The 12,654-nt window shown below is 43.3% G+C and overlaps 1 protein-coding gene across 4 annotated transcripts in view; it reads left to right on the top strand.

Moving 5' to 3' along the window:
• Positions 1–1,724: 1,724 nt before the first annotated feature.
• PRR14L (proline rich 14 like) overlaps positions 1,725–12,654 on the top strand; it is a 78,117-nt gene continuing 67,187 nt past the window's right edge. For 2 of the 4 annotated variants that reach the window (XM_023517682.1, XM_003797452.3), the window contains exons 1-2: positions 1,731–1,862; positions 9,809–10,333. In XM_023517682.1, the coding sequence (XP_023373450.1) occupies positions 9,860–10,333 (474 nt within the window). In that variant the 5' untranslated portion in view covers positions 1,731–1,862; positions 9,809–9,859. Of the gene's footprint in view, positions 1,863–9,808; positions 10,334–12,654 lie in introns of those variants that run through there. The other 2 variants (XM_023517683.1, XM_023517684.1) reach the window with 2 other exon arrangements.

Genomic DNA, 12,654 nt, shown 5'->3' with positions numbered 1-12,654 from the left:
CTTGAGCCACAGGCACCGAGCCGCAACCTAAAATTCTTGGTCTCAAGTGATACTCTTGCCTCAGCTGTCCAAGTAGCTGGGACTATAGGTGCCCACCACAACGTCTGGCTATATTTTAGAAATGGGTGGTGCTTTTGCTTAGGTTTTGCTCTCAAACTCCTGAGCTCAATCAATCCACCCTTCTTATTCTGTCACGGTGCTAGAATTACAGATGTGAGCCACTGTGCCCGGCCAAACTACCACATTTCATTTTTAGTTTTTTTGAGACAGAGTATCACTATGCTGCCCTTGGTACAGTGCCATGGCGTCATAGCTCAGAGCAACCTCAAACTAGGGTTTAAGTGATTCTTGCCTCAGCCTCCCAAGTAGCTGGGACTACCGGAGCCTGCCACAACACCCTGCTCCTTTTTTGTTGTTGCTGCAGTTGTCATTGTTGTTTACCTGGCCCAGGCTAGGTTTGAACCCACCAGCCTTGGTGCCTGTGGCAGGCGCCCTACTCACAGAGCTATGGGCGCCGCCGTTAAACTACCACATTTTAAAATAAAGACAAAATCAATAATGGTATTCTTCAGAGCCATATTAGAGACTGAGGCAAAAAGAAATACCAGTTATACATAGTGCTGGCCTTCTCAGACCAGCATCTATGGTCATATAGTTGCCTCAGAAAGTACTTGAGGACATAGAGACTGTAACTTTAGAAACTTTCTAAAGTAAATATCTAGTTAATTTTTCCAAATAGCATCTGTGTATATTGGAAAAACAGTAGCCTGTACATGAACCATATGTCTATATGAACTCATATAAGCTGTACACAATAGGGTTAGGATATTTGGGTTTGTATATCTCCAGGTCTGACTAAAGCTGGGAAAACCATCTCAGCCAAAATCCATGTTCACAGGCTCCAAAATAATCTTGATCAGAGCAAAGAAAATTAAAATCTCCCCCCAAAACCTCCAAACTGCTAGCTCACTAGTCTGCCAGGTGGACAGGCTCCAAGAAAGCAACGGATTTCTATTTTTAACACACAGCTATGTGACTTGGGGCAAGTTGATTTCATTCTCTAGTACCCCTCATTTCCCTCCTGGTAAAAATTTTTTCCTTCCTTCAAACATCCATTGAGTGTTTTTTGTGCCAGAGGCCACTTTAGGGGCTGAGCACAGAGTGATGAACAGGAAAAAAATCAAAGAGGACAGATGATGAATAACAAGAAATGAGATGAAACATGGTAACTTCAGCTAATCTTAAAGTTCTGAAAAAATTAAAACAAGGCGCTGTAACAGACTGGAGGCAGGGGTGCTATAAGATACAATGATCAGTGTGATCATAATAAGCAAGAGAATGGCTTGACACACAACACTAATTCCGGTTATAAAAAGATCTCTCAGACTGCCAGAGTGGAAGCAGGGAGGCTCCTAAAGGTGCAGCTGTCCAGGATCGAAAAATGGTGTACTGGACGAGAGTGGTAGCAGTGGACGTGGGCAGTATCTCCTGGAACTCGCCGCAGCAGAACCAAAAGGATGTCTCCCTTTAAGAGTCTGAGCCGCAGGGGCGGGGTTGAGGGAGGCTGCGGCTAGCAGAGGGCGGGTGATCGAACACGGGAAGAGCCACCCTTGGCGAGTAGGTGTGTTTGTGCGCGCGCGCGAGTGCAGTACGGGGGCGGGACTTAGGAGAGTCCGCATGGCTGGCTCGGGCCCCGGATGAGGAAGTGTTGCGGGACCATAGAGACGAAGAGGCGGCGGCGGCGGCCGGAGCGCCTCCGGGCTCCGTCGGCTCGGTCGGCTCAGGTGGACTTGGAGGCGACCGGGCTACGGCTGCAGAGGCAAGCTGGCTGGGCAAGAGCGGGCCGCGGAGCAGGCCTCAGGGTAAGAGGCCTGGGGCGGGAAGGCTTCGATTGTAGCCACCCCACGCGACTCCGCCCCAAGGGAACCCTGCGCCCGGCGGTGTTGGCTAAAGGGGGAGCCCGGGCCCCCAGCCCTCTCGGGGCGCCGAAAAGAACGGAGGCTGTGCTGCGGCCAGCAACAGGACCCGGGGAGAGGGAGGAGACCGGGCCCTGCGTCGCTAGGGGAAAACGGCTCCTCCGAGTCATGGCTCCGACGGCAAAAGGCACTCTTCAAGCTCGCTAGGACTGGGACCCCCCCTAACTTCTCTCCTCGAGAGGACGACGCCCCTTGTCGTAGGCGTACGCTCTTGCTCTGCTCCCGTCAGTTTGTCAGCAGAGGGACACCCACTCCCAGGGTGCTAGATGGGGTGTCTGAACTTATCGTGAAGAAGGATAAGAGATAACCTCTAAAGGAGACCTTTCCTTCTACTTTGGTCAGCGTCCCCCAGGTGAAGCGTGAGACTCCCAACTTACCTTAAGACACTCAGGGGATCTTCTTTCTCTGTAAGAGAAAGATTTGCCTTTTTTATTTTTCAGCTTTACCCCAAGACGTAATGAGGAAGCCCCTGGATCTGCTTCATGGTATTGGAAATTAGCCTCTCTCCCCCTCCCCCCATCATGTCCACAGAGGGAGCCTCGGTGCTGCTTTTCTTCCTTTTAAGTCTCCTGGTGTGCAGTTAGCTCCTTTCCCTTGCACAATTAAGAGCATGGCTTTTGGAGCAACCTTGTGTCTCACTTAACATCTTGGTACCTTGACTAATTGCTTAACTTCTCTTAGCCTCAGTTTTTCTCTAATTTGGGTACTTTTCTTGGAATTGTCATGACGGCTAAAGAAGCATTTGTGTAAATACTTGGATATAATAAGCTTTTGGTAAGTTGTCGCTATCACTGCTACTTAATTTGTTAAAAAAAAAAAAACTTACATCTTGCACAGAGAAGTAGATTTTTCTATGCATGCCCCTCCCATCTTCATTATTAGTGTTCAGCCCATCATTTTCCCGCAGGACAGGAAGGCCCCCCCGCAACATACCCCATCCCAGGTGTAGGAAAAGACTCTTCCATTCCCCTTAGATCTTAACCATACTCTACTTATAAAATTAACAAAGAGTGCGTCACTGAAAATAACCGGGAAAAAAAGACAGCTTTTGGGAACATGTCTACTTTTTAGAGGAAGGGAGAACTGATGCCAGAACCGGCCTTTCCTTTGTCCACAGAAGCTATCACTTCTTCCTGACTAGTTAAATCTAAGAGATGTCCTCTCTCACTCCCCCTACTTGCTCGTGACAAAAAAGACTTCCTTCTATCTGCATATCTCCCCATCCCCCAAGAAGACAATTCCAACCTATTCCTTTCTCTTGCTCTCCCAAGAAAAATAAGACTCTATACCTTTGAGGATAGAGCTCTTTCTTCCTATATATCTAGAGTGGTGCAGATAGTTTCTTTTCTCTTCATTTGAAAAAGAGGTGAAAATCTTTTATACAGGGAGCCTTTGTCAGTAGAAATCAGGAGCATTTTCACTGTTTCACTCCTTACTTGGAGACAGAGGGATCCTTTTTCTTCATGCTAATAAAGGGAGGAAAAGGGAAACAATCCTTAATGCTTTTGAGATTTCCTGCACACTCCACGTTGAAGAGCCAATCAAGCCCTGTTGAGTATATGTACTTCCCTGCCTCACTTTGTGGTTTGTCTTGAGATCTTGTTAAAAGATTTCTTTCTCTTTTTCAAAAAGAGGCCCAATCTCCATATTCTCTCATGGAAGGACTGGCTACAAAGTCTCAATCTTTGGAAAAGAAAACCCCTTTCTCAAGGTGAAAGGAGTGTTTTGAACTTCTGAGGGCCTGATCATTATTTGTGAATATTGTTCCTTAACACTAGCGTGACTGTGCTGGGAGTTAGCCCCTTTGGGTTGGAATCAAAGGAGGGGAGACTTTCAAACTCAGGATTATTGGGGCACTCAGGATTATTGGTTTTCTGTTCTGCTGTTTTCTTTGTTTGATTTCTTTTTCTTATTTTTTGCTTATTGCTATTCATTTTGTACTTCCAGAACTCTTGTTTTGGAGAATGTTTGAATGGCTAAAGTAAAAGTTGCCACTTTGCCAGGTTTTTAGTATTATAAAATATATTCTAATGAGATTGAGAACTGCTCTATTAATCCTTCACTAGTAGGGTTTGTTTTTTTTTGTTTTTTTTTTTTTTTGTTTTTTTTTGGTGGGATAGAAATTAACACTGCCAAATTACTTGCAGGAAAACTAAAAGAAAAGCTTTGCCTCTTTTTGTATGTAAAGTATCTTAAATTACCTTAAATGCCCTTGAGTACTTACAGAGGGGATTAATCTGAACTCTGACCACCATTGTTGGTGTCTGTAGGTGTGCTTTGCAGAAACAAAGAGAAATAGAAAAGTTATCCGTTAAAGTCTTGGGATTTTTATGGGTGGCTAGACCCTTTGAGCTTCTTTTGATTAACATGTGAAAAACAAGCCCAAGAAAGTTCACACAGCTTTCACTTAACACACTCTAGGCCATGCTGCTAGTTAACTGAGTCAGGATAGGGACCTTAGACTCCTGACTTGGAGACCGGCAATTAAGACTGCTCACAGCAGTGCTCCTTCATTTGAAGGAGAAAGATCAAGAGGTAATTGTTGGCAAAAAAAAGAAAAATTCTTCTTTTGTTGGAATAATTTTATTGCATACTCCCCATAAACATTAGTCTTTTTTTTTTTTTAGAAGTAAATCCAGTCTCTAAATCTACTACTATATTATTTGTACTCTAATGCAGCATTTGTATTATGGTAATGAAAGCCAGTAGCAACTGGCAAGAGTTGTTCATAAATCTATGGTTTATTTTTGCTTATACCTCAAATTAGATAATTGTCTCATGTCTACGCCCAATAGATTGACTATAAGTCATTAGTAGGAATTAAGGTGTAAATTTCTTTCTGTATTTTGTAAGCATTTGTTACTCTTTTACTTGAAATTTATTTAACACTTTAATGTAAAAACTTCAATTGTGGCTGAGTGTGGTGGCTCACGCCTGTAATCGCAGCACTTTTGGGGAGGCCAAGGTAGGTGGATTGCCTCAGATCAGGAATTCAAGACCAGCCTGAGCAAGAGCAAGACCCTGTCTCTAAAAGATAGCCAGGCATTGTGACTGGCACCTGTTGTCCCAGGTACTTGGGAGGCTGAGGCAAGAGGATCACTTAAGCCAAAGAGTTTGAGGTTGCTTTGAGCTATGATGTCACAGCACTCTACCAAGGGTGACCAAGTGAGACTCTATCTCAAAAAAAAAAAAAGAAAAGAAAAACTTCAATGGTGGTGGCACAGACCTGACAGTTGTAAACATACTGATAAAATGAATAATACACATACTAGTGGGTGGTGCCTGTGGCTCAGTGAGTGGGGCACTGGCCCCAAATACCAAGGGTGGTGGGTTCAAACCAGGCCCCAGCCAAACTGCAACAAAAAAATAGCCGGACGTTGTGCTGGACGCCTGTAGTCCCAGCTACTTGGGAGGCTGAGGCAAGAGAATTGCCTAAGCCCAAGAGTTGGAGGTTGCTGTGAGCTGTGACTCTACAGCACTCTACCAAGGGCAATAAAGTGAGACTCTAAAAAAACACAAAAACCCTTTCTCATTTAAAAAAAAAATACACATACTAGTTATTTTTTATTGCTGTGTATTTGGATCTTGAGAAATAATGGTTAGAAAAAATTAAATAGACACTTTTTTTTTTTTTGAGACAAAGTCTCACTTTTTCACCCATGGTAGAGTGCTGTGGCATCATATCTCACAACAGTCTCAAACTCTTAGGCTCAAGAGATTGTTTTACCTCAGCCTCCTGAATAGGTGAGAATACAGGTGTCTGCCACAATGCCTAGCTCCGTCCAAGGGCAGACAGAGTCTCGCCCTTGAAGGCTGGTCTCAAACATATGAGCTCAAGCAGTCCACCCTGCCTTGGCCTCCCAAAGTGCTAGGATTATAGGCATGAGCTACTGCACTCAGCCTGATAGTCACTGTTTTGAAAAATAGCAAAAACATACAGATAAGTCATTGCTAATCCCATCACCCAGGGTAACAGTGCTAATATTTGCTTTATATTCTTTTTTTTTTTAGAGACAGTCTCACTTTGTCACCCTTAGTAGAGTGCTATGGCATCATAGCTCACAGCAACCTCTAACTCTTGGGCTTAGGCGATTCTTTTGCCTCAGCCTCCAAAGTAGATGGGACTACAGGCACCCACCACAACGTCCAGCTATGTGTGTGTGTATATGTGTATATATATATATATATATTTTTTTTTTTTTTTTTGAGACAGCGCCTCAAGCTATTCCCCTGGGTAAAGTGCTGTGATCACAGCTCACAGCAACCTCAGCTCCTGGGCTCGAGCAAGTCTCCTGCCTCTGCCTCCCAAGTAGCTGGGACCACAGGTACCCGCCACAACGCCTGGCTATTTTTTGGTTGCAGCCATCATTGTTTGGTGGGCCCAGGCTGGATTCAAACCTGCTACCTTAGGTGTATGTGGCTAGTGCCTTAGCTACTTGAGCCACAGGCGCTGAGCCATATATATATATAGTTTTTTAATTGCTTGGCTGGGGCCAGGTTTGAACCCACCACCCTCGGTATATGGGGCTGGCGCCCTACTTTAGGCACCACCCTTGCTTTATATTCTTTCAGACATTTTTCCTATATGCATATCTATTTTACCAAAATAAGGATCATGGTAATTTAGTTTAATAAAATAGTCCAGGTAGCTCTCTACATCTTTTTAATTGCTTCATTGCATTCAGAAATTTAGGTTTAGGCTTGAAACCCATAGCACAGTGGTTACAGCGCCAGAAACAAACACCAAGGCTGGCAGGTTCGAATCTGGCCCAGGGCCTGCTAAACAACGACTGCAACAAAAAAAATTGCCAGGTATTGTGGCAGGTGCCTGAGTCCCAGCCACTTGGGAGGCTGAGGCAAGAGAATTGCTTAAGCCCAAGAGTTTAAGGTTACTGTGAGCTGTGATGTGACAGCACTCTGCCGAGGGTGACATAGTGAGACTCTTTCTCAAAAGAAAGAAAGAAAGAAATTTAAGTTTAAAGAACTTCAATATCTTATCAAAATTGTGTTCTGTTGCTACACTCTGTGGCATTACCAATATTTTGATAGATGGTGATATAAACTAGTAAGTTAGAATAAGTTTACCTGTTGCTCTACGTTTGCATCTAAATATCACTTCTCCTGTGAGACTTCTAGTTCTTCATAACTCCACTGCACAACTGCAGATTCTGCTCAAAAAGGACCCAGAATTAGACTAGGAGAAAAAAGAGGGAGTGTCTGTTTTGTTCCCACAACCTGTGTGCCTAGTTGTTTTACTGGTTGAAAATTATTAGAATTCTGCTAAATGACTGAGATGAACCATTTTATATGCATATTAACATTGACTCTTTATAATAAAGATCTATTTAGTAGACTTGTATTTGTGCTTGACCCTGAATGGACAGCATTTGGAACAAAATCTTGGACTAGAACCAAGGGGATGGTAGAATAGTATTTATTCGAAATACCACAGGGGTTGAGTCCACAGGCTACATGTGCACAGGCACAGTGAATGGAAGGGTAGATGTGGTTATGTCTGGAGATTCAAGTCTGAACTCCAGGATAATGATAGTGCCTTTTCTAAGAGAGGCAATAAGAATAAGCATGTAGGCTTGGCGCCTGTGGCTCAAGTGGCTAAGGTGCCAGCCACATACACCTAAGGTGGCGGGTTCGAATCCAGACCGGGCCTGCCAAACAACAATGATGGCTGCAACCAAAAAAAATAGCCGGGCATTGTGGCAGGCGCCTGTGGTCCTATCTACTTGGGAGGCTGAGGCAGGAGACTTGCTTGAGCCTAGGAGTTGGAGGTTGCTGTGAGCTGTGGTGCCATGGCACTCTACCCAGGGGGACAGCTTGAGGCTCTGTCTCAAAAAAAAAGAAGAAGAAGAAGAAGCATGTAGGTTTACCGAGGCCCTCTTATGTATCCTTGTTTTTCAAAGTTGTTTGTATATAGAAAGACTCAATTATTCAGTGGATTGAATGGGTTCTGTTTTAGACATGTTAAGTTTTAGTGGCACCAGTTTTGAGTGAAACACAGATTAGGAACTGAGAGAAAGATTAGGGCAAGGGACAGGTTTCTTTAAAAAAAAAAAATCACCTTTAGTGAGATTTATTTCCTGTGCCACATAATTGAACAATTTAAATTGTACATGTCAATTTTTTCTTAATATAGTCACAGTTGTGCAGCCATCAATCGCCATGATCAACTTTAGAACATTTTTATTACCCCAAAGAGAAACTGGGGTAGCTACCACTTCCTGTGTCTTCAGCACTCCCAGCCCTAAGCAGCCACTATCTGCTTTCTGTCTCTTTGGATCTTGTCTATTCTTGATGTTTCACATAAATTGGATTTTATTATATGTGTGTTTTGTGACTGGCTGCTTTATGAGCTTAATGTTTTCAGGGTCCATCCATGTATAACGTGCATTAGTACTTCATTATCATTGTATGGCTATAGTATATTTTATCCATCAGTTTATAAACATTAGAATTGTTTACACTTTTCGGCTATTGTGGGTAGTGTTGCTAAGGAATTTGTGTATGGTTTTGTGTGTTGACATATGTTTTTCAAATACATATCAACAAGTCAAATTGTTGGGTCATGTAGTAGTAACTCTATGTTTAAAGGGACAGTTTTGAATCTTTCTCATAGCAGAGAGCCTGCAGGAAAAGGCGAGATCATTGAGAAAGTGAAGCTTGGTGTCCATAGCACAGTGGTTACGGCTCCAGCCACATACACTGAGGCTGGGGGGTTTGAGCCCGGCCCGGGCCAGCTAAACAACAATGACAACTGCAGCAAGAAAATAGCCGGGTGTTGTGGCGGGTACCTATAGTCCCAGCTACTTGGGAGGCTGAAGCAAGAGGATCACTTAAGCCCAAGAGTTGCAGGTTGCCCCCTGCACTCTGCGCAGGGCGACATAGTGAGACTCTTGTCTCAACCAAAAAAAAAAAAAGAAAGAAAGAAAGAAAAAGAAAGTGAAGGCTGAAGAGGGGGGAGTAGTCAAGGATTAACTTTTAACAACATCCATACCTCTGGGGGGCAAGAGTGAGAGAGCTCCTGGGCACAAGGTCACAGAGACCCAGGGAGCTCATCTCCATCAACAAACCTGAAATATTTTAAGCAGGTCACTTTTGACCTCTTTAGGTATGGTGTTATGATCTATAATGGGCAGCTGATAGCTGCCCTACTTACCTACCAGGGTGGTTGTGTGAATCAAATGAGTAGTGACTGAAAGCATTTGAAAAATCTCTCTATGTAGAATGAAAATCAGGAGGATTCTGCTAAAGAGCTGGTTTAATAGTATTTTGTGCTAGTCTGGGTAGGTATAGTTCAAGTAAGGAATGGAATTCCATTTCCTTCATATCCTCCCTCAAAGAGGAAAGTCAGTGTATCATAGTCTTCAGAGTCCCACCACGTCAGTGTATCAAATTCTCCAGTATGTATTCATTCAACAAATATTTACTAAATACCTACTAGGCAGTGGGGATACAGCAGTGAACAAAATGATAAGGTTCATGCTCTGAAAATAAGTAGAAACCCTTCTTTATTTGTAATTTATATCAGGTCTACTCTTGAATGCTTAAGTGTGTCTTATACTCATCTATATTTGCTGGCCCTCGAGATTAAAATTTAGAATTGTTCATAAGGCAGTATTTGAACTGAGATTAGACAGGTGTCTATTAAAGATAAGGAATTTTTTCACAAATTCAGTTTATTGGGAATTTTTTGATCCCCGATAATGGCTTCTGAAGTAGAATTTATTTTTTTCTTTTTAGCCAGCTTGAACTGAGATAGTTTTTTTCCTGCCCTGTCAAAGTTTTAAACTTCTATCCCTTCCTTTGATTTGTGTCAGGGTGAACCATTTGATGTAAAAGACTTGACTCCAAAATCTACATCTGCCCTAATGCTGTCATCCGGAATAGAGACTCAGCCAGTTCCACTTGATTCCTCCATGTCTGCCGTGGTACAGGAATTATACTCTGAACTCCCAGTAAGTGTCTCCAAAGAGCTTCATGCTGATTCTGAGCCAAGTGTGATTCCGGATGTAAAACCTGGAGCCTCAAGCTCTCTTGTAAGTCAGAGTAGGGCATTGCCCTTGGAGCTGCAGAGGACTCATGCAAAATGTTGTGGTGAAGAAACCTGGGAGACCTTGAATCATGGGGGTGAGCCTGGGCAGTGTGGGCTAGTGGACTCCACAGCAGGAGGCTCTGTGGCTTCTGGGATCTTGGATAGGGAAGAGAACACCAAGAGCATGGAGCCAAAGGTCTTCAGATATCAAGGGGACCAGGCGGAAATTATGAGAGATCCTTGTGAGGGAGCAAAGGAAGACCCATGTCAACATTCCACAGCTGCTGAAGAAAAGATCAGCCCAAATCAGGTAAGAAATCTTGATTTAGAAGAGTTGAGTATGAATGACAGCTTTTCAGAGTAACACGTCTTATGATGAAATGCAGATGCTGACAGGTAGCTTATGATTTATTCTTAAAACATTTTCAAAATGTTGATTTTTATGTTAACTTTTTTTTAGATAGAGTCTCACTATGTTGCCCTCAGTAGAGTGCTGTGGTGCCATAGCTCATAGCAACCTCAAACTCTTGGGCTTAACAATTCTCTTGCCTCAGCTTCCCAGGTAGCTATTGAGCTGCCACAATGCCCGGCTATTTTTTTTGTTGCAGTTGTTTAGCTAGCCTGGGTCAGGTTTGAACCCACCACCCTCAATGTATGTGGCTGGTGTTGTAATCACTTTGCTACAGGAGCCGAGCCTAGATGTTAACTTTCTTTTGATGATCTTTTAAAACATTTATATCAGGCCAGGCACTGTGGCTTACGCCTATAATCCTAACACTTTGGGAGGCCAAGGCAGGTGGATTGCTTGAGCTCACGGTGCGAAACCAGCCTGAGCCAGATGGAGACCCTGTCTCTAAAAATTGCCAGGCATTGTGGCAGGCACCTGGAGTTCCAGCTCCTTGGGAGGCTGAGGCAAGAGAATTGCTTGAGCCCAAGAGTTTCAGTTTGCTGTGAGCTATGCTGCCACGTCACTCTACTGAGGGTGACAAAGTAAAACTCTGTCTCAAAAAAAAAAAAAAATTTTTTTTATGTCATATCAGGTACTTAAAGGAAGTGCTTATCTAATAAAAAATAAAAAGTTACTTTTCTGAACCAACATACTGTATATGGAATGTTGAGTCTCTATGTGAAAACCATGTGTTATTTCTGCATGTGATATTTAGAAGTTAGATGTACTCAATCCTTAAGTTTTGGTAGGGTAGAGTGAGATGTCACAGAGAAATCTTTGAAGGTAGGCTCTGGACCCAAGTAGGGTCTACTGAGTAGGTTCACTGAGTGGGTGCCCTAGATCGAGAGGGATCTCCCTCCATATTTCAGGAGCTGGTTCTTAATTTTGCAGGAACAGAAACTTTTAGTATATCAGAGGTGATGGTCTCTAAAGCACTGGCCCATGCTAATCCCCTCTTCATGAGAGACTGAAGTATAAATCAGCAAGCCAATTCTTTTTTTTTTTTTTTTTTTTTTGAGACGGAGCCTCAAGCTATCCCCCTGGGTAGAGTACCATGACATCACAGCTCATAGCAACCTCCAACTCCTGGGCTCAAGCGAGTCTCCTGCCTCAGCCTCCCAAGTAGCTGGGACCACAGGCACCCACCACAACGCCCGGCCATTTTTTCGTTGCAGCCATCATTGTTGTTTGGCGGGCCCGGGCTGGGGATTCGAACCCGCACCTTAGGTGTATGTGGCTGGCACCTTAGCCACTTGAGCCACAGGCGCCAAGCCAAGCCAATTCTTTAATTAACGCACAGTGAAAAGTAGAATAATTACTTGTTAGGAACGGTCACACTAGCTGGTCAGTACGTCTTCTTGTAGGCATGCCTACGTGGAAAATCAGATTTCTCTCTGTGAGCTTGAAATTAGAGTAAGAGGAGTTAGTTAGGGGATACTAATGGTTAGTGAGCTGTGATAAAGGAATATACCTGCCAAGTGGACTAGAAAATGTATTCTCTCTTAGATGGTGCCCTAGGCCATAAATTAGCAAATTTTTTCTGTAAAGGGCTGTAGAGTAAATGATTTAGACTTTGTAAGCCGTAGTCTTTGTTGGAACTACTCAACTCTGCTGTTGTAACATAAAAGTAGGGAGAGACAACATAGTAAAAATGAATGGGTATGGCTGTATTCTACTAACACTTTATTTATGAGCACAGGCTAGCATGAGCATTGTAGTAAAAAAAAAAAAAATTAAGCACTCTGGGAGGCCAAGGCAGGTGGATGGCTTGAGTTCAGGAGTTTAAGACCAGCTTGAGCAAGAGAGAGACCCTGTCTCTACTAAAAATAAAAGAAAAAAAAATAGTTGGGTGTAGTGGCACATGCCTGTAGTCCCAGCTACCTAGGAAGCTGAGGCAAGAGGATTGCCAAGCCCAAGAGCTTGAGGTTGGTGTAAGCTATGATGCCACAGCACTCTACTGAGGGTGACAAAATAAGACTGTCTCAAAAATAAATAAATATAAATAATTTTTTTTTTTAAGAGACATAATCTCATTTTGTCACCCTTGGTAGAGTGCCATGGTGTCACAGCCCACAGCAACCTCCAGTTCTTGGGTTTAGGCTGTTCTCTTTTTTCTCTTTTTTTTTTTTTTTTTTTTTTAAGAGACAGAGTCTCACTTTATCACCCTCAGTAGAGTGCCATGG

This window comes from Otolemur garnettii, unplaced genomic scaffold (genome assembly GCF_000181295.1).
Source record: "Otolemur garnettii isolate 467f Iridium unplaced genomic scaffold, OtoGar3 scaffold00116, whole genome shotgun sequence".
NCBI lineage: Eukaryota > Metazoa > Chordata > Mammalia > Primates > Galagidae > Otolemur > Otolemur garnettii.
The sequence above is the reverse complement of the archived record's forward strand: the minus strand, read 5'-3'. Positions and strand labels throughout refer to the sequence as shown.